Below are 20,952 nucleotides of genomic sequence, written 5' to 3' on the forward strand. Positions count from 1 at the left end.
TTAAGTTGACACTCCAAAGCTCTATAAGGTATTGGAGGAACTTAAAAGAAAAAATCTAAGAAGAGACATTTTTTATACATGTTTGAAGGAGGCATAACCTAGTGGTACAATCTAGAGTAGAATTCAAATTTCTTGTTTAAAAGTAGAATAGAACTTTGGCTTGTATTTTGGACTTGAGTAGATTAGGGTTAGGGTTACCTAGGGTATAATTGGGCTTAATTGCAATCCACATTAAACCCTAGATCGGTCATTAGACATAATTAGGTCACAAGGTGCCCATATCAAACATGTTTGTCGTGTGACACAAGTAGGCACCTACTTTGAATCTTTTATTTTTTAATTTTACCACCCATTCTCTTGTAACCTTTGGTTGGCCTCTTTACCTAAAAAAGGATATGTTTGGGTCTTCAAAATTCATATGAATAGTTATGCTGCCATTTTGTAAGCTTATAACTCTCCTTGTCTTGCCTCTCCTTAGGTTAGACACCTTTGTAGATCTCCTCTCCTTTTTCAAGTGATTAGGCCTCACCTATCACTCTCCAAGACACCTCGCGACACTCCAAGCTCCATGGGAATTCTTTGAGTTCTGCCTTGGCTCCATTCCTCCATTGCTTCCACCTTCAATTCCAAGTCAACTAGTGCTAGTTTCACAACCATGAATAAGGAACTCCATCACCTTTTAATTTCATGTTTTTACTATTATGTCATTTACATTTTAGTGTTTTAATTCCTGAGTTTTGCTAGACGGTCTATTAAACGATCATCTATAGACGGTATAGTCTTCATTTTGCTTTATTTTTCAGCTCGTTTTACATTTCAATACCAATTCCAATTTTCCCCCTTATTAATTCTTGAAAGAAAGAATACATACAATGATTCTCACTTGACATGTTGTCTTTACATTGACCTAGGTTGAGCCTACTTTACTATAGGGCAAAACTTAGTTTAATTTTGAAAATTGGATGCGACTAACAATTCATCAATATGGCTTTGTTTTTTAGGACAAACATGCCAAGGAAATTCATTGTGTGATAATGTTTCTTTCTTATTTTCTTTATTTTAGTTTCCTTTGTTATTTCGTCATTAAAAATTCTATTGGGTGTTCTTTTTATCAAGTCTCTGTTACAACTTGTATTGATTTGAAAACAAGAAAAGAAGATACATAACATTTCTCCTTGACGGTTGCCTCCTTTAGGATTTTCTATCTCTGATTATCCTTTTTCTTTCTTTTACGACTCTCTTCACACCCTTATTTAACCTGATTTGGTGTAAGTCATTGGAGCATACTCACTTAAGCGAGTTTTGCAAGAATAAAAAATAACTTCACTGGAGCATACTCACTTAAGCAAGCCTAAGTGAGTTCTTGGTCGAGTTTTCTCTAGAGAGCAAGTTTTCCTCTTGAGTGATCTTGCTTGGGCGAGTTTTGAATGCTCTAACTTTGTCTTTTCTCCTCGTCTTTAAGTTTGTCATTCCTCTTTTAGCCCTTTATCTTCATCTTCTCCTAAATTTATGAAATTGGCACAAACTTGATAATAAATACTTCTTATTCATCTCATAATCAAAAGTATGTAAAAATGTTCAAATTCCTAAATTAAAGGTTGAATTATAACTTTATCAAGAGTTAAAATGCATAAGTACCTATCATTTTACATAAAATATCACTAAATTTTGAGACTTATTAAAGAACTGAGAAGTTGAAGACCGAAGAGAAGATGAGTAAGGAACTTTTGACCTTGTATGAAAGTGAGAATATTAAATTTCAAACCTGAATTGATAACTTAATGTATGATTTATCTCAAACGAATTCTTAAATTTTATAAAATAAAAAAAATCAATTAAACCTAAAATCCTTTGAAGAATACCATTTGACATAGTTCAACTTCTTATAATAATGAGATATAGGAAAATATGAGTATTAAAAAATATTTAAACTAAACCAATTGTTACTAAATTGACTTGAATTGTATAAAAGAATGAGAAATGAACCAATAGGAAGAATGGAGGAAGAATAAGCAATGAGGATAGGAAAAACTTACAAAGGCAATGAGTGAAGAGAACATTCAAAAGAGTTGAAGAGAGAGAGCGAAGAAGAAGAAAAAAAATACAGAGAATGAAAGCATAAGTGGCGTGAGGCTCCGAATTAGGGTAATAACGAGGGTATAGACAATGATTGTAAGATGAACCTATTTAAATCATAGAGGGAATAAACATCAGTTGTTGGGTTAGAATTGCTGTCTATTCCCTATGTGATTTAAATAGACAATGGTTTCCTCTTACAACTGTTGTCTATCTACCCATTTTAATTTAAAAAATATCACCGTTTTTTTATAGACAACAACATTTGGTAGTGAAACGTTGTATATTACTTGTCGTAAATAAGTGTTTTTGCACTAGTGCTATTAAGATTAAAAAATATATTATAAAAGAGGATAGTCATTAATAATAATTCAAATAATTTAAAATGATTCCATTTAGTTTTTCTTACTTAAATTCATATTTTTTTCTCCTATAACAACCTAAAGTCAGTTGAGATAGCATCACTATGTCAATCATCGTATTCGGAGTATTGTCCGCTTTGGTTCCTATACGATATGAGACTATTGGACGTATCGGAACAAACTCCACAATCAAAACTAAGGGAACAAAGATTCATCTTTAGAACCTTGTTGATCTCCACAGATAGCGTCGACATTCCGACATGAAGTTTGTTGAGAAAACATCACTAGAGTCAATCACCACATCCGATATATTGTCCAATTTAAAATACAAAATTTCATCACAGTTTTTTCCTTAAAAGATATCTCGATAGATTAAGAAATAATAGTGTATTTAAAGTGTGCTTAACCTCACCTAAAACCATGTTAAAACTATTGAGTGTAAATATTACATGACTTTCATTTTTCATGAACCCTTTTACTCTTTTTGCATTTTGGTACACAGGTTCGTTGATAATGATAGTTTTCCCATTTACTCCAATGGATGTGGGAATTATGAGTTTGTAGAATTTCTCACTCAGTGGTTGAGTCTACAAATTTGGAATCATTTACTTGGGTCAATTGGCGCTTCTCTCTCACTCTTCTCTTCCTAACTTCTTCTCTTTTCCTTCCTTCTTCTACCCTTCGTTTCATCTCTACCTCATTTTTTCTTGTTCTGTGTAATCCATATTCGTTCAAGGTTCAAAACTTAAATTATTTTCAGTTACTTCTTGCGGCGTTCATGTTTTCCATGTGGCTAATATTGTGTTACTTTAGTTTTGTGTTATCGGAGCTCTGATCCTGACATGGATGACAAAGGAAGCCCTACGGAAAGGGAAGAACAGAGCAAACAGAAAGGAAAAACAGAGTCAGTGGCGTTTCGCAAGCTGTTCGCGTTTTCTGACTGCGCAGACATTCTGTTGATGGTGGTTGGAAGCGTTGGCGCCATCGGAAACGGTTTAGGGTTTCCTCTGATGACATTACTGTTTGGTGAAATCATTGACGTCTTCGGAGTGAACCAGAACAGCCTCGGCATAGTGGAAAAAGTGTCTCAGGTGAACAAATTCCTCGCTAACCACATCTTAGAAGAAAATAAAAGTTTATAAAATAAAGGAAAATAATTATTCAGTAAAATAAGTATTACATATTCATTTTTAGGTATAATAGCAAAATTATATAATTTTTTTTTTAAAATATCTTAAAAATAAATAAATACGTGTTTTGATGTTTACCTGTATAGTACATGACAAAAACACTTATATGATACGGATATAGATATATGTATAATTTTTAAAATATAGGATAGAAAGACGGATATATATATATATATATTATATAATTATAAATATAAATTTTTATATTATATAATTATAAATTATATAAATTAATAATAAAGATTTATAGTATAAGTATGTTTTAATTTTTTTAATAGAAATATATTTTTTATGATTATTAAAAAGATTTATTCTCTTATTTATATATTGTATCTGACACGAATATGTTTAAAAAAAAGCGTCTGAATCTTATGTGTTTATTAATTTTAATTTTAATATAAAGTTAATCGGTATAAAGTTAATATATATATATATATATATATATATATATATTATCAAAACCAAACAATATCTGCTCATCATTAAAGGAATTAAAAAATAACTGTTTTACTAAATTGATTATATACTTAAAATAAAATTATATTATTTTTTATGAATTAACTTATATAATATAATTAAAATATTTTAAAAAAATGGTGATGAAAAAGATTGTTCCCATCAACTTTATTCAAAGCTCTGTCCGATTCATGATTGCAGGTTTCTCTCAAATTTGTGTACTTGGCAGTAGGATCTGGGGTGGCAGCTTTCCTTCGTAAGTATTTAAGTTCTCTCTGTTCAAAAAGAAAAATATTTATTTGACACCATCTTTTTTATTTGATAATTTCTATTTATAATAATAGAAATAAATAAAAATAAAATAAAATGTTATAATACAATAATAATTTATAAAGTTCAGATTTGAACTAAAGATAAAAGTGAAAAGGTCAAAGTATCATGTCTCCTTCGAAAAATTATTCATCTGAATATGTGAAAAAGTATTTTAACAATCTTACAACTATTGGAGAGCTTGCTTTAATCAATAATATATTCATTAAAATAAATTAATTTTATAATTACAAATAAAATAAAATAAGTATCAAAACTTTTGTAATTATAATAAGAGAATGAATATCAAATTATTAGGTTTATAAAATATGATTACCCATAATTTCATTTTTTTTCTTCTCAATCTTGTGAAAGATGTGCGGATAAAAACATTACTAATATAATATATTTAATAAGATATAAATTATCAAATTAAAACATTAAAATTGGTTAAAAAAACAGTATCAATAATATCTATGGTATTGTATATAAACTTTGCTATTTTCTAACAAAAATGCATCTTAAGAACTAAAAGTGAACATTTTAAAAGTTTTAATGTCAACTATTTGTTAGGTTATTCAATCAATGTCGAAAAAAATATAAGGTAATTATTGAAAATTAATTAATTAACTTTACGGATTTGCTTGACAAAGAGAAGGAAAAAGAAAGGGATGGAAGAGATTTATTTTAACTTTGTCATTTTGGTTGAGAAAGAAAGATAAGAAATATTAATTTCAAAAATTTGTATCACTCATTTTATTTTTTTATTTTTAACAAATCAATCAAATTACATATTTTTTTAAATATTTTATCTTTATATTTCATTTATTTGAATTCTACCAAGCAAGTAGACAAACAATTTTATTTCTTGTTTTAATTATTATTTATTTTAACTTTTTCTGTTTTTTTCCCTAAAACCAAACACATCTTACTTTATTAGATGAGATATATACACTCATTACATATATTTAAGTAGAATTCTTCTTGGAATTAAAAAAAAAATTATGAAATAAAAGTGAAACGTGATATATTTGCTACACAAAGTGGAAATACTTGAGTGGAGTTTGTGAGAAATATTGACAAACTTGATAAAGAATAATTGAATTTTTCAGAGGTGAGTTGCTGGATGGTGACTGGGGAAAGACAGGCTGCAAGAATAAGAGGACTGTATTTGAAAACTATTCTGAGACAAGACATTGCTTTCTTTGACAAGGAAACAAACACTGGTGAAGTCATAGAAAGAATATCAGGTGACACTGTTCTCATTCAAGATGCTATGGGAGAGAAGGTATGTGTTCAAAAACTATGTTCTTATTATCATAATTCTGCTTCACATTATGTTTGTTTTTCTACAAGGATTAGATAATTGTAAAATTGATGGATAAATAGTGTATCTGTTGGAGGATAAACTAATGTCAATCATAACTTTTATTAGTTGTCTAAATTTTTTACTAATGGTTTAAGGGTTTACTTCCTTGTAATTAATTGAGATGTTTCTTTTTTTTTAATAGGGGTTGTTAATTAGCAAAACATCTTTTCTAAATTGAGAATACATCATACTATTGTCCTCGTATTCTTATTCTGGTTTCTTAGGGTTTCTTAACATTTTTTCTTTTGATAATTTTGAGTTTCTTTCGAAGTTCAAGCAATAAGGTCTTTTCACTAACTTGATTTTCAAGGGCTTTTTCATGTTGTTAGCGTTTTTTATTCATCATGTTTTGGGTAGATACTATTTGGTCTCTTCAAAAAATCTTACTCACTTTATAGTGGGGTGGTACCCTTCTAAAGCCACTCTTACATACTCAAGATAGTTAGGGAATTAATGTGCTAGTAAATAATTATGTATAAGTTGTGATTATTATTAGTTAGTCGTCCAAAAATTTAAATAATGGTCTAAATATCTATTAACATGTAATAAAAATGTTACTCTTTTATAACAATTGCTTTCTTCCAACATATCTTTGATAGATTAAGAATATAACTCTTAGAAAATCATTAAATAAAAATTAATTTTATAAAGAAAAAATAATTAGTTGCTATAGTAATTAAATTAGACATTATTTTTAGAGATTAAAAATTATTGACATCTTAATTAGTTTCTATTATTGATAAATAGTTTCTAAATTGATATCTAATTAGCTACCAAAGTTTTAGCTATCAATTATTTAGATTCTAACTTTGGTAGTTAAAACCTTGATAGCTAATTAAATAACAATTTAAAAATTATTTATCTAAAACTAATTTAGATATCAATATTTTTTTAATCTTTAAAATAATATTTATTTTAGTTAATATAACAATTAATTATTTTTTATTTTTAAGATTTGCTTTTTTAATGATTTTGTAGTCTATCTCATACCCCTTTCCATGTATTTAGTGTCGTATGTTAGAGTCAAAGAATAATTTACAATTTTAGGAGTTTTATTATGGAAGTGTTTTTAGTAAACCAAGATCTTATTGGATTAATTTTGGTAAATAAGCATGGTTTGATGTGAAGTTGAATGCAAATTAGTAGGAAAACTAAAGGCATGTTTTTGAAACAGGTTGGGAAATTTGTGCAGTTGATAGCAACATTCATAGGGGGCTTTGCAATAGCATTTGCGAAAGGGTGGCTTCTTACAGTTGTGATGTTGTGCATTCTTCCACTCCTTGTTCTGTCAGGGGCTGCCATGGCCATCATCCAAGGTAGGATGGCTTCTAGAGGTCAAGCTGCCTATGCAAAAGCTGCACACCTGGTTCAGCAGACAATTGTCTCAATAAGAACAGTAAGATGTTTAATTTTTCAAAACTATTTATTCCCTTATATTTTTTTTATGATGATAAAGTTTTGTTTTGTTTCTAAAACTTATCTACGAAAGTTCGAATCACTATCTCATTGTTTTTGTGAAAAAATAAAGAATTATAAGGGATGAAAAGTTGAAGAAGAATTATCAATAACTAAGAAAAAATTCAATGATTTATTAGAGACTAAAGATATATTTAAGTTTTTGTTTTTTTCTAAGAAAATATGTTGTAAAATTCCAATGAGTGACATTAGAAATTTAAGTGGTTAAAATTACTTTTTTTCTTCATGTATCATTGAGATGATATTGATGATAGGTTACGACTACGGTTGCCTACCAAGATAAAGACTAGGCTCTGAATATTCTACTTTAGGTTAAGATAATTTTCTTCATGTCTTTGTTTACGTTTCTCATCACCTTAATTGGAGATGAGTTAGGCTAATACAAATCATTGGGCCTTAAGGCTCTACAACCAATATTAGACATGTCATTTCTTCGACTGTTTCTGCACCTCCATACCTTCTTCTCTCACTTCCATAAGTTTTCAAAACATAATCTTTCATCCATGAGAGTTGATTCTTCTGTCTAGTGGACCTGTTGTCTCATGGGTCCAATGCTCTAACAGTTGACCAATGCAGTATTTTTAAAATATGTATCATTTGCTAAAATATTTGAATATATTGTTATTTATACAAAAATAATCTAATTCTATAAAAAAATGAATCTATTTCTTCTATCAAATTCAAAAAACTGAAAAGAGGATATAATTACCTTTCTCCCGTTATTAATCGTTGTCATTTTGAAAAAAATATACTTTAGCTAAGGTTCATCAAAACGACAACTTAATTACTTGAAATAATTCTATAATATATGAAAATATAATACAAGAATAAATGAAAACATTCATAGTATTATATATATAAAACTAAATATTCCTATTTATATACGATCATCATCTTATTTATATAACTATAGTGTTTGAGTTTCTAACTTATAAAAAAATCACCAAGTTGTGTTAGAGTAGTGTAAAGTCCTATTAAAACTGTATATCAGGAAGACGTCATTGTAGAAACCTGTCTGAGACTCATTTTGACAAATGTAGCATTCTTATATAATATTCTGAGTCTTGATATCTTCACAAACCACCAGTTAATTGTTCTAGATTAAAACTGTTAAAAATAGAAGTAGAAATAATCTTTTATGAAGTGAGTGATTTGAAGAGATGGGAAAATTTTAAAAAGTTGTCAGAGTAACAAATTTTTTTTATATATGTTGTTTGTTTCATTCATTGTATATTGCATTGTGGGATAATATCCTTTCATAAATTAGAGTGATTCGAGTTAATGTCATGTTTTGAACTTGCAATATTATAAATTGACAAATCCTTTGAGGCTTTAAAATGATTATAGTAATCCAAAGAGGTTACAGTAATCGTACCAATACTTTACTGCGTTAATTTTCAGGTTGCATCCTTTACTGGGGAAAAACAAGCAGTGTCTGATTACAGAAAATTTCTTGTAGAAGCTTATGTAACTGGCGTTCATGAAGGTTCTGTTGCTGGGGTGGCCCTTGGCACAGTTATGCTTCTTGTTTTCAGTGGTTATGCTTTGGCAGTGTGGTTTGGCGCAAAGATGATAATGGAAAATGAAAAAAAATATAATGGGGGCACGGTGCTCAATGTCATTGCTTCTTTATTAACTGCTTCAATGTAAGTAAGCATCATCTTAGTGTATTTATATGAACCAAACTTAATTCATATCACTTGTTCTTGTATTTGTTGTCATATCTTAGGTCTCTTGGGGAGGCATCCCCTATCATGAGTGCATTTGCTGCGGGTCAAGCTGCTGCATACAAAATGTTTGAAGCAATTGCGAGGAAGCCTGAGATAGATGCTTATGATCCAAATGGGAAAATATTAGAGGATATTGAAGGTGAAATAGAGTTGAGGGATGTTTGTTTCAGTTATCCAGCGAGGCCTGAGGAGTTGATACTCAATAGGTTCTCTCTTGATATACCAAGTGGTACAAGTGTTGCACTTGTGGGACAAAGTGGATGTGGAAAATCCACGGTTATCAGTTTGATAGAGAGATTCTATGATCCTCAAGAAGGTGAAGTTGTTATTGATGGCATTAACCTGAAAGAGTTTCAGCTTAGTTGGATGAGGGGGAAAATTGGCCTTGTTAACCAGGAGCCAGTGTTGTTTGCATCAAGCATTATGGATAACATTGCATATGGAAAGGAGGGAGCCACAATTGAAGAGATAAAATCAGCATCTGCACTTGCAAATGCTACAAAATTCATCCATAAACTGCCACAGGTTCTGCATTTTAGCCAGAGACTGGATTTGTTATTGCATTCTTGGAAATTGTTAGAAACTTTTAAATTTTACATTGACAAGCTTGCAGGGATTGAACACAATGGTTGGTGAACAAGGAACTCAACTCTCTGGTGGACAGAAGCAGCGCATTGCCATAGCGAGAGCAATCCTAAAGGATCCAAGAATTCTACTTCTGGACGAAGCTACAAGTGCCCTTGATGCAGAGTCTGAAAAGACAGTGCAAGAGGCTCTTGACAGGGTCATGGTTAACCGAACTACTGTTGTTGTGGCACATCGGTTGAGCACAGTGAGGAATGCTGATACCATTGTTGTAATTCATAGAGGGAAGGTGGTTGAAAAAGGTATCATAGGCTTATCGAAACACATGGTTAATTTACCCTTCATTATGAAAACATGATTAGTTATTTTGATTTTCATGCATAATTTTGTAATTTTTACTAATTATTGTATATGATTAGAAGAGTGTGTTACTAGCATTTGAGTATAATCCTAATCGTAAAAGTTGTTTGTATATATAACTTAAAGTGTTTGCTAATTAGGAACACACTCAGAACTAGTCAAGGATCTGGAGGGAGCTTACTCTAAATTGATACGTTTACAACAAGTAAACAAGGAATCAGAAGAAACTACAAGTTATGACAGCAAGAGTGAAGTTTCTATGGAATCCTCTACACAGTTAACCAAAAAGATGTCAACTAGGAGATCTATTAGTAGGGGATCCTCTTTGGGGAGTAGTAGCCGCCACTCATTTTCTCTTTCCTCTGGTTTACCCACGGGTGCTAGTTTCCCTGATAATGAAGGTGATGACCCATTACTCGAAAGACAAGCACAAGAGGTTTCACTCCTCCGGCTTGCTTCCCTCAACAAACCAGAGATTCCAGTTCTTCTGATTGGATGTCTAGCTGCCATAGCAAATGGTGTTATACTTCCCATATTTGGGGTGTTGATTTCCAGTGTGGTCAAAACATTTTATGAACCAGTTGATGAGATGAAAAAGGACTCCAAATTTTGGGCACTTATGTTCGTGGTTCTTGGTGTTGCATCATTGTTGGTGATTCCAGCTCGAGCATACTTTTTTTCTGTGGCTGGATGCAAGTTAATCCAACGTATCAGGGTAATATGTTTTGAGAAAGTGGTGAACATGGAGGTTGGTTGGTTTGATGAGCCAAGCAATTCAAGTGGTGCCATTAGTGCAAGGCTCTCAGCCATTGCTGCTTCTGTGCGCACCCTTGTTGGTGATGCACTGGGGCTGTTGGTCCAAAATTTAACATGTGCCTTGGCAGGTTTGATTATTGCTTTCATTGCATGCTGGCAGTTGGCTTTGATTATTCTTGTCTTGATTCCCCTTATTGGTGCAAATGGCTATGTTCAAACAAAATTCATGATGGGGTTCAGCAAAGATGCAAAGGTGAGTTGTTTTTATTTTTCCCATTGCCATGCATTGTTTAAATTGCTAGAAATTTTTTATTTAGTCATGGATTCTGGTACAGATGATGTACGAGGAAGCAAGCCAAGTTGCTAAAGATGCAGTTGAAAATATAAGAACAGTAGCTTCTTTCTGTGCTGAAGATAAGGTCATGGAATTGTATAGGAAGAAATGTGAAGACCCCATGAAAACAGGGATATGGCAAGGGTTGATCAGTGGAATAGGATTTGGGGTTTCATTTTTCTTACTATTTTGTGTCTATGCAACTAGTTTCTATGCAGGAGCTAGACTAGTGGCCGCTGGAGAAACATCATTCTCCGAAGTTTTTCGGGTACAGAATAACTTTTCCATCATTAACATATTATGACAAAAAAAATGTAGTTCTAGTTGTCAACAATGCATATTTCCCTCTTCAAAATGAAAAGATATATATGTTTTGTAGGTTTTCTTTGCTTTAACTATGGCAGCTATTGGAGTTTCCCAGTTTAGCACAATTTCTCCTGATTCTGGCAAAGCCAAATCGGCTGCGGCTGCCATATTTGGAATAATTGATAAGAAATCAGAGATAGATCCAAGTGACGAGACTGGTACCACATTGGATATAGTTGAGGGAGAAATTAAGCTTCACCATGTGAATTTCAAGTATCCATCAAGGCCAAATGTACAGATTTTTCGAGACCTTAACTTGGTTATCCATTCTGGCAAGGTAAAGTTTGAGTAGTATATTTGAGCTATGTGTATGTTGTGATACTTGTAACTAATGGTTACGACCAACACTGATGTTCCAGACAGTGGCCCTTGTTGGTGAAAGTGGAAGTGGAAAATCAACAGTGATTGCGTTGTTGCAGAGATTTTATGTTCCCAATGCAGGTGAAATCACACTTGATGGTGTACCAATTGGGGACTTACAACTGAAGTGGTTTAGGCAGCAAATGGGTTTGGTAAGTCAAGAGCCAGTATTGTTCAATGATACTATTCGTGGTAACATTGCTTATGGGAAGGGAGGTGAAGCAACTGAAGCAGAAATCATAGCAGCTGCAAAACTAGCTAATGCCCATGTCTTTATTAGTGCCTTACAACAGGTAAAGTTAACAGATAAAGTATTGTGTGTTTGATTTTTCAGTCAAATTTAAAGTTGTTTCTCCTTGTTCCTTTCTTCCTTAGTCACATTCACTGGTCGGTTAGGCTATCTAGCAGGTCATACCAATCAATACAGATCTACACCACAAATTAAGCTAAAGAAATAGAATGAAATGGAAGAAAATAATAACTCTGAGATTCTATTTGATTGCAAGAAAAAGAAATACAGAAGGATGAAGAATCCTACTACCCAGAGGTAGTTTCCTCTACAGCAAATCAACAAGGTTCTCTATCTAACAACCGTTCTTCCTACTCATGCTACCCCTCTACTCATTTGTTGCTCAATTCATAAACTAGAGGCTCTCTAGACCCATTAATTTTTGGATCTCATTAGCAGCTATTATATTATATCCAAGTATAGTAAAAAAATTCACAGTGAAATAAAATGTCAAAGAACTTTTGTGCTTTAGTGTTCAGTTTGCAACAGTTTCAAGTATATTTCTTTTAAAGAGGTGAACTTTTCAATGTACTTTGTGCTTTTGGTTAACGTTTGCTCACCTTTCACAGGGTTATGACACTGTAGTGGGAGAAAGGGGAACCCAATTATCTGGTGGGCAGAAGCAAAGGGTAGCCATTGCCCGTGCTTTGATCAAAAGTCCAAAGATATTGCTCCTAGACGAAGCCACAAGTGCATTAGACGCTGAGTCAGAGAGAGTTGTTCAGGATGCATTGGACAAAGTGATGGTGAATAGGAGCACTGTGGTTGTGGCACATCGTCTATCTGCAATAAAAAATGCAGATTTGATTGGTGTTGTGAAAGATGGAGTGATAGTGGAGGAGGGAAGCCACGAAACACTTGTTAGAGTGAAGGATGGGTTTTATGCTTTCTTAGTCCAACTTCACTCAAATGCTTCAAAAACTAGAGTTCCATGAGAAACAATTAGAAAAACAAAAAGTTGTATGTCAATAAATTTATCAAGTCATATAACATTAAAGATAGTATGACATTTACAATTAGTTGGCTAGTTCCTTAAAATATTATACTTAAGAGTTTTTTTACAGTTCTGAAACCAAAAAATATTAAATTAAATCAAATTCTCTATAAATTAAAATTAGTTTATACATTGCTTAAATTTTTTTTGAAAAAGTTATATCAATGCTTTCACTGAAAATAAATATGCAAACTAACTTTAAAATAGATAAAAAAAATTGTTTTTTATTAAAGAAGCAATTTTTAAGAAAATAATGTAGATGAGTTAATTAAACAATAGAAATTATGGAAAGTAATAGATTCATGTGTAACTATCATAATTTGAACAAAAATATTTTTATATTGCTTTTAATAAGTAGTTAATTATTCTTGTTTTAATATGTAAAGAGAACAAATTTATAATGATTTTAACTATTAACTTTCAAATAATGGCTTAAATATACTTTCGGAAATCTAAAGTTTTCTACTTGAGACCCCGACTAAATTAGAAATTGAAATGAATAAGTTGATAACAAAAATTATAGAAAAATAAATTTGATTTTATTTAATTATAAGTTATAGTAAATAATAACCTAATAAAGATTTAAAGTAAAATAGGAAAGAGAAATGCATAAAAAAACTAAGAGAATTGTGATAGATAATCTCAAACATTTTATTAGTCATTCTTATTAGTATTACAAAGTTTCAATGTTTTATCTCTATTTTTCATAGTTCCAAGAGAAAAAAAAAATCACCTATTTATAGATGCTACGTGGTACTTCCAACTCACTAATAACATGAGTTATTCTTCAATACAATATGATGTTTTCTATAATTTCTATCTTGATTTCCTTCAAAACTATTGATGTTTGTACAAAGATAATTGCTTCTTCCATGGTTTTTATAACCGAAAAATTATGTTATTTTATTTTGTTATCAATTTTTCAAATTCTTCATAAAATGGTATTACAGGTGACATTTATTGTTCTGTGATGGATGTTAGGTTGGTCAAATCACAATCAAATCGTATTCATATTCTTAAGTAAAAAGAATTGTACTCTGATTATCAGTTATAACTTTTGGCATAGAAGTAAATGTATGATCTAGTAATTAGTATCAAAGTTGAAAAACATGTCAGACATTGATGCAAGTTTTTAATGAAACTTTTATGAGCTTATATTGTGTTGTAGAGAATTATGGAAATCATCCAATCTCAAAATCATTGGTTAAGAAGATAGAAAAGGATGAAGTCTTATTAGAGAGGAGCACTCATATTTGAATAGTCTTTTTCTTCTTAGCTATGTAAAAATTGTACAAAGTACTTTAGGACATTTTATTTGGGTCATGTATTGGGCATTGGTTTAAATTTGGGCCTTGTATTTGGGCTAATAAAAGAGTGAGTGTGTATAGTAATAGATTATTTAGATTAGAAAAAAAGCGACTCACCACTTGGCATGGGAAGCATAGGCGTGGCATGAGAAACACAAACGTGCACATGGCTCTTTCTCAATGGAGAGGATTTGCACCAATTAAGAGGTGACATTTGTCAACCTCTTTTGAGAGGAATCTCTCAAAATGAGAGGAAGACACATGTCGACGTCTCATTTGAGAGGATCATGGGCATGGAACATGTGACGCCACTTGTCACCCACCCGGCTTCGTGATGTTAAGGGTACAATTTCGTTTACTTTTATGCATGTCCTTTCTCATCATGCTTCGTGTAGCTACCATGAGGTTTCTCAATAGGTTTTTCTTTCGGCCTCATGTTCGACGCCAAAATGTTCTTACAATGAGACTGAATATCCCCTAGTGAGTGTCCTCCTTTAGTCTTTTGTTGTTGTTCACCTGTTAAATCTGAGAGGTGGGGTACCTGCAAAGACACTCCAACGCTCAAGTCAGCTAAGAGTGGTATTATATCTATAGAGGTTCAAAACTAAAAGTATCATACATTTGCCATGGGGTCTACCTCTATTTATACTTTTCTATTAGGTATTGTTCTGCATAAAGATTATCATAGGCCCAATGAAACTTTAATCATGCTTTATTACCATTAATCTGTCTTTGGCTCTAATCGTCCTTTTCGGGTATTAGCCGAGTAACCGAATGACTGGATGCTATGTCGGCAACTCGGCTACCCGGCTCTTGGTAGGACACCTTCCTTACCTTATTACATTACATATTATAACTCCTGCACTAACTTAAGAAGGTGAAGTTTTCAAACTCAATTTATGAAAAAAATTGTCACTTTGTTTGATCAATCTTTAGACAATACTTGCGAAAAACTACAAAATATTTTAAAAACACAATTCTCCCTCTTTTCTTATGCTTACCTGTTTTTCACAACACTCAATTTACTTATGTATCTCTCTTGGCAAGTTATTCACTTGTTCCCTCAAATTCCTTTTTAGTTATTAAGAATAACTCTTAATCAACCTATCAAAAATGTAAAAAAAAAAAAAACTATGCTCAAGCCAAGAGTTCAAACAAACTTAAAAAAAATACTAAATCAAGAAATTGGCCAAATAAAATGATTGTAGGATATGAGACAAAACTAAAGAAAGACACTAAAAAGTACTTTAAAATACACTATAAATAATTTAAACAATGTATTTAAATTACTATTAAAATTCGTATAACAAGAAAGTAAGCTAAACAATTAAAAGAATGAAATTGATTTAAACATCTAATAGAAAACTCAATTAAAAAAATCTAAATCTCAAAAGAAATATAAAATTATATAATATATTTTTTATGTACTTATCACACTTAAGACTATTGAAAGGTAGTTAGGCAAGATATTGAAAGCTAGTTATCACACTTAATAATTTATCTCAGAAAAATTAATGTCCCATAGATAACCAAGATATTATGAACTTACAAAATTAATAAACACCACTCAAATTAAAACTAGATATAAAAGAAAGAATAAAAAAACCCACAAATATATATCTTTAATTTTGGATCTACCAAAAAAATTGACTTCAACTACTTGCACTAAATTATTACAATCCTTGCTGCACAGCTGGAAAATATATATTTGATTCTATTTTATATTCAATTATTCAGTTGCGTGCTTGCAATTCTTGAACAAAAAATTGAAATACTTCCTAACAAGTTCAATCGATTTGCTACAAAAACTCCAACAAAATCTGCCCATCAAAATAATTCAAGTCACAAATGTCAATGCTTCACGTGAAATGCAACGTGTCAATGGCTTGAACACAACTTTATCTTAATTTATCAAGGATTATGTTATTTAACACAATTTTTTATGATAAAATTATGTTAAATTTATACGGTTTTTTATGTTTTATAATTTTTTTTTCAAAATAACTTTATTTTAATATAAAAATAGAAAGATTTTTTCATTTTTGTAAAAAAATTTCAAGAATTAGATAATTGAACACATCCTTTCATCCCATTGCTTCGTAAAGTTGATATATATAGCACATAAAAAAAAATAAAAAAAATAAAAAAATAAAAAAAAACTTGATATATCAGTGTGCCCAACAGATCAGAAAATCAATTGCTTCAATTCGTTAATTGAAAGAACTGTTTAACTAACTCACATAATAAACAAATCTCCAATTAAACTCAAATGCTGCTTGTGGTGAATTTAAATAAAGGCAGCGAATACCAATTGCCAAATGGATAAAAGAAAAATGCATCCAACAACTTCAATTTCCGTTTCAAATTAATTTCAATTTTCAACACTCATTCTATTAATTTTATTTTATTTTAATATAAAAGTTTTCGTGTTAAATATTATACAAAATAAATAAAAAATAGAAGAGTAAACCAAAACTCATAATTCTAATAACAAACTACATGAAAACATTATTTTAAAATAAAATGATTCTTTATAAATAAATGTTAAATTAACCAAATTATTATACATATATTAATTTTATTAAATTGAACATTCAGATATTTTCTTCAATCAAATTAAACTAATCAGCATTATTTAACACCATTGCACCTGCTGTTTCAGCTACTTCAAAGATTTGCTTGAGTCAATTCACCAAATCAGCATTGTTTAACACCACTTCAATCACGGTTTAAGTTTTTTAATAGAACGCCTCGTGTCCCACGAAATGTGTCAATGATTGTTAGCGTTTTTTTAAGCATAGAACTTCTGAACTGCTAGTTTGATGTGAAAAAGTGAATTCTACAAAAACGGCTAGCACTTATTTTCACTTTGAATTTAGGATTTTAAGTTTAGTGCTATTTAGAAAACAACTCTGTAGAAGTGTACCATACTTATTGTTCTTTTATAAAGATTGAGGTCTAGAGAACTATTAAGAGGATTATTCTATCTCCTTCTTTAGGTCGGTCGTATTATCCTTTAGCTATCTTGTAAATTTTTCGCTCTTTCTTTCTAACTTCGGTTATCTGTCTTCTTGTAACCCAGACTCAGAGGGTATCTGCAAAAGACACTTTGACGTTCAAGTCAGCAAAGACGTTCGACACTCAGTTCTCAAAGCACGGTATATGATGACGTACCTGATTATTGGAATATGTGTTATCTATATTATCTTTGGTGGATTTTCTTTATTGGGTCAGGTTAAGGAGTTTGACTATGTTTAGGGTTGTATTACCTAGCTCTTAGCTTCGCTAACCTTGATTGAGCGTAATTGGACTTGTGCAGTTGGTTGGTCCTATGGACGTAGGCCTTTACTTCGGTCGGTCCAGGGATGGGGACTAAAACGTGACATCAGTCGGACGACCCTCACTGGTACATTTGCCTCCCAAGCTAGAGGATGATTAATTCGAAGAGTCTTTTGAGAGTGATGTGTCAGTTGGGCTTCCGAGTTTGGTGTGACGATTGGGTTCTCAATGCCTAATGTGACGTTACGCGACGCCTGACGCATGACGTGACCCGCATTGATGAAGGATTTTTTGGGCACCAAGTGACGAGGATCGTTGGATCGAAAAGATCTAACGGTTGAGATGGTTATGACGCTTCGCCTCCCGAGACCCTTGAGGGCTATAAATAGTGGTCCCAACAGTGCTGAGACACTGTCCTACTACACAGACATTTGCTCCGAGACCCAAACACTTATTGCCCTCCTAAGTTGTTGTATTCCGGCTTTCATAAGGTTAATCATGTCTTCTCTGTCTCGGCCCACCTCTTCTTCAGCTCCCCATACTCCTCATCCTGTGCGTCCTTCTTCCTTTTCGTCTTCGTCTTTGTGTTTCATCTCCGTCTTCTGTTTTTGTCTCCTCCACGACCGAGCCTTTGTCGGTCGGTGCAATCCAAGTGTTACACCCTGTGGAGGAGGTGGCTAGAGGGCATGACCCGGATGGTGTTGTCGACCGGTCGAACTTCCTTGAGCAGGTCATCTCCCCCCAGAGATCGACTGGGTGGATCCTAAGGTAACCAGGATCACCTCTGTCTTTACGACCGAGACCTCTGTCATTGATTTTTTGGGCAGGTTCCCGGTTTTGAAGGCAGATGCTAGCCTTAGCTTCTTTAGGGTTGAGTCGTGCCTATCGACCGAGACCATATGTCTGGGTTAGTCTCCTACCGAGTCACCTTTCTTCTATATGTATTCTTGTCTTTTTTTTAGACTTACACATTTCTTTACCATTCGATAACTTCACGATGGGCATCATTAAGGCGTTCAACGTGGCTCTTACTCAACTTCATCCCAACACCTGGGCATCCATCCAAGCCTTCCACCTGATATGTGACGTTATTCATTTACATCCAACTCCTTCATGTTTTTTAAGTTATTAGACCTTCCATCCGAGCGAGTCTGTTCTGTGGCATTCACTGATCAGTCGGTCGGGTAATATCCTCTTCAGCTCTTACACCACTTCATACAAAAAGTTCAAAGAAAGATTTTTCAAAGTCTTAATCCGATCGGAAGCCATGCCATACTTCTTTGACGAAGTCGACCGGTCGAGGTTTCCTATGTCTTGGACTAGGAAGCCTCAAAAGTTTAAGGATTGGCCTTTTCTGACCATGGATGCCGAGAAAACTCCCTACACAGAAGTTGATAACCATGTATGCGAAAGCGTCTCATTGGGTGGTCTTTAAGGGTATGCTAGTTTTCTCTAGTCTCAGTCAGTTGTTTTGTTTTTAACTAACACTTTGTTTCCTATTGTTGCAAAAATCATGAACCAAGACACTCTTCAGGCGAAGGGCCTACTCGACGCCTTTAAGGAAAGGGCCGCCCAACGGAAGGGTAGGCCGAGTATCGAGGCCTTGACGGCTAGGAAAGGGTCGATCGGTGGTGTTGACCCTTCAGGAAAAAGGAAAAAGGGGCCGAGAGAGGGGGGCAACATTGCCACGACTACCCACTCCCCCGGGGTAATGCTGACACCACCCCCTCCTCTCCGATCGTCGATTGACATTGACTCGCCACCAACACACGAATTTAACCGCCCAATCCCCCCTCCAGCGGCCAAGCGTACAATGGAGGTCTCCATGTCACCCCTGTCGGTGTTGGGAGTGACTTACAATTTGCGAGGGGGATGGATTGGCCTGCCCGAGCCGACTTGCTCCAAGGCAGCATCGAAATGATGTGTTGAGCACTTATCCTGGCCCACCAGGGTTTTGAGGATCTCTTGGCTTGAGCATGAGCTTTCAGAGGCTTCAGGGAACTTGAAGTAGTCTCTTGCGGGTAACACTGAGTACGCGGAGAAGCTTGCTCGGGAGGGTGCAGAGTGGGAGATTGTCGAGGGTCGAGCGGCGAAACTCGAGTGGCGGGTTGCGGAGATGGCGATTGAGAATGCACGCATGAAGAAGGTCGTGAAGGAAGCGGATAACAAGATCTCAGTGTTGCATGCCTAGAACTCTAAGTTGAAGGCCGAGAAGGGAGCGGTCGAGACAGAGCTGGATAGGAACACTAATGAGACTTTGGAGCTGCTCAACTAAAGTTTTTTCCAGGTTGTCCGACAGGCTCACGTCCTCTACAATGGTCTGCCACCGTCTGGTGAGTTCGACCTCGAAAACGAGGTGTTTGAGGGTCGGATCTTGCCGATGACCGAGGTGAGGGCCTTGAAGAGCGCAACTCAACCTGCGTCGACCGAAGGTGCTAAAGGTGAAGACCAGTAAGTCTTAGGCTTTAATTTCTTGCTTCCTTTGATTGGGATGTGACCTTTTATCGCTTTACCTTCGAGGTCGGGGTATGACCTCCTCGTATCTTTCTTCATTAATGAAATGGTCGTTTCTTCGCATATAGTAGCTTCATTTGAATAAGTTAGGTTCCTTGGTCAGATAACTTAATTGAACAAAGAAAATTGGTATGGCTTCATCCTTAATTGCACCATGTCTTTAGGTATCAGTAGTGTATGTCGGTTAAGGCTTCATCCTTAACCGCACCATGTCTTTAGGTATCAGTAGGGTATGCCAGTTAAGACTTCATCCATATCAAACCAAGGTTTTGCAGTGTTGGTAGGGTATGCCAGTTAAGACTTCATCCAGACCAATCCGAGCTTTCGGAGTGTCGACAAAGTATGTCAGTTAAGGCTTCATCCAGACCGACACGAGGTTTTTGCGGTATCAGCAGGCTATGTCGGTTAAGGCTTCATCTAGACCAATTCGAACTTTTGCAATGTCGGCAGGGTATGTCGGTTAAGGCTTCATCCAAACTGAACCGAGCACCAAAAGATGCGTGAACTTGACTTTAAATTGCAAATAGTTAGAGAGAAACGTCTCGTTAAAACCTATCCGACCGAAAACCCTCAGGGAAAAAATGGTCGGATGAGGAAAGATTGCGCAAAATTTTTCAAGCTTAGGTACAAAAGGGTCATTTGTGATACCATCCTAGATTCCTCTATCAATTGATTCAACAAAAAATTTCATTCTTACTTTCCAAAATTGATAGTTCAGTCCACAAAACAAAGGTGACCCTGTTTATAGAACCACCCTCCCCAAAGGGTAGTTTTTTAACCATTTTCAAAAAGGTTTTAGGATCGAAACTTGAGTAACTTTCAAAAACTTAACTCCTAATG

General features: G+C 33.6%; 1 protein-coding gene across 2 annotated transcripts; it reads left to right on the top strand.

Annotated features, from left to right (window-relative positions):
* Positions 1-3,020: 3,020 nt before the first annotated feature.
* On the top strand, positions 3,021-13,061 carry LOC137819368 (ABC transporter B family member 21). Of its 2 annotated transcripts, XM_068623188.2 has the most exons (13): positions 3,021-3,174; positions 3,252-3,529; positions 4,286-4,340; positions 5,506-5,681; positions 6,937-7,158; positions 8,640-8,884; positions 8,968-9,493; positions 9,582-9,855; positions 10,054-10,922; positions 11,005-11,271; positions 11,383-11,646; positions 11,729-12,022; positions 12,588-13,061. In XM_068623188.2, the coding sequence occupies exons 2-13, from the start codon at positions 3,281-3,283 to the stop codon at positions 12,951-12,953; spliced, it is 3,807 nt and encodes a 1,268-aa protein (XP_068479289.1). In that variant the 5' UTR covers positions 3,021-3,174; positions 3,252-3,280; the 3' UTR covers positions 12,954-13,061. The 2 variants fall into 2 exon arrangements, with proteins under 2 accessions (XP_068479289.1, XP_090152873.1); XM_090296747.1 differs by lacking the exons at positions 3,021-3,174; positions 3,252-3,529 and having other exon boundaries at positions 4,303-4,340; positions 5,488-5,681.
* Positions 13,062-20,952: the final 7,891 nt, after the last annotated feature.

The sequence above is a fragment of the Phaseolus vulgaris genome, chromosome 10 (genome assembly GCF_051622355.1).
Source record: "Phaseolus vulgaris cultivar YP4 chromosome 10, ASM5162235v1, whole genome shotgun sequence".
Classification (NCBI taxonomy): domain Eukaryota; kingdom Viridiplantae; phylum Streptophyta; class Magnoliopsida; order Fabales; family Fabaceae; genus Phaseolus; species Phaseolus vulgaris.

What these genes read in the sequence shown, in the direction of transcription:
- LOC137819368 (XM_068623188.2), top strand. Translation starts at nt 3,281, where the DNA reads ATGGATGACAAAGGAAGCCCTACGGAAAGGGAAGAACAGAGCAAACAG. An exon ending in CAATTGTCTCAATAAGAACA is followed by an intron (nt 7,159 to 8,639) that starts GTAAGATGTTTA and finishes GTTAATTTTCAG; the next exon opens with GTTGCATCCTTTACTGGGGA. An exon ending in TGGTTATCCATTCTGGCAAG is followed by an intron (nt 11,647 to 11,728) that starts GTAAAGTTTGAG and finishes CTGATGTTCCAG; the next exon opens with ACAGTGGCCCTTGTTGGTGA.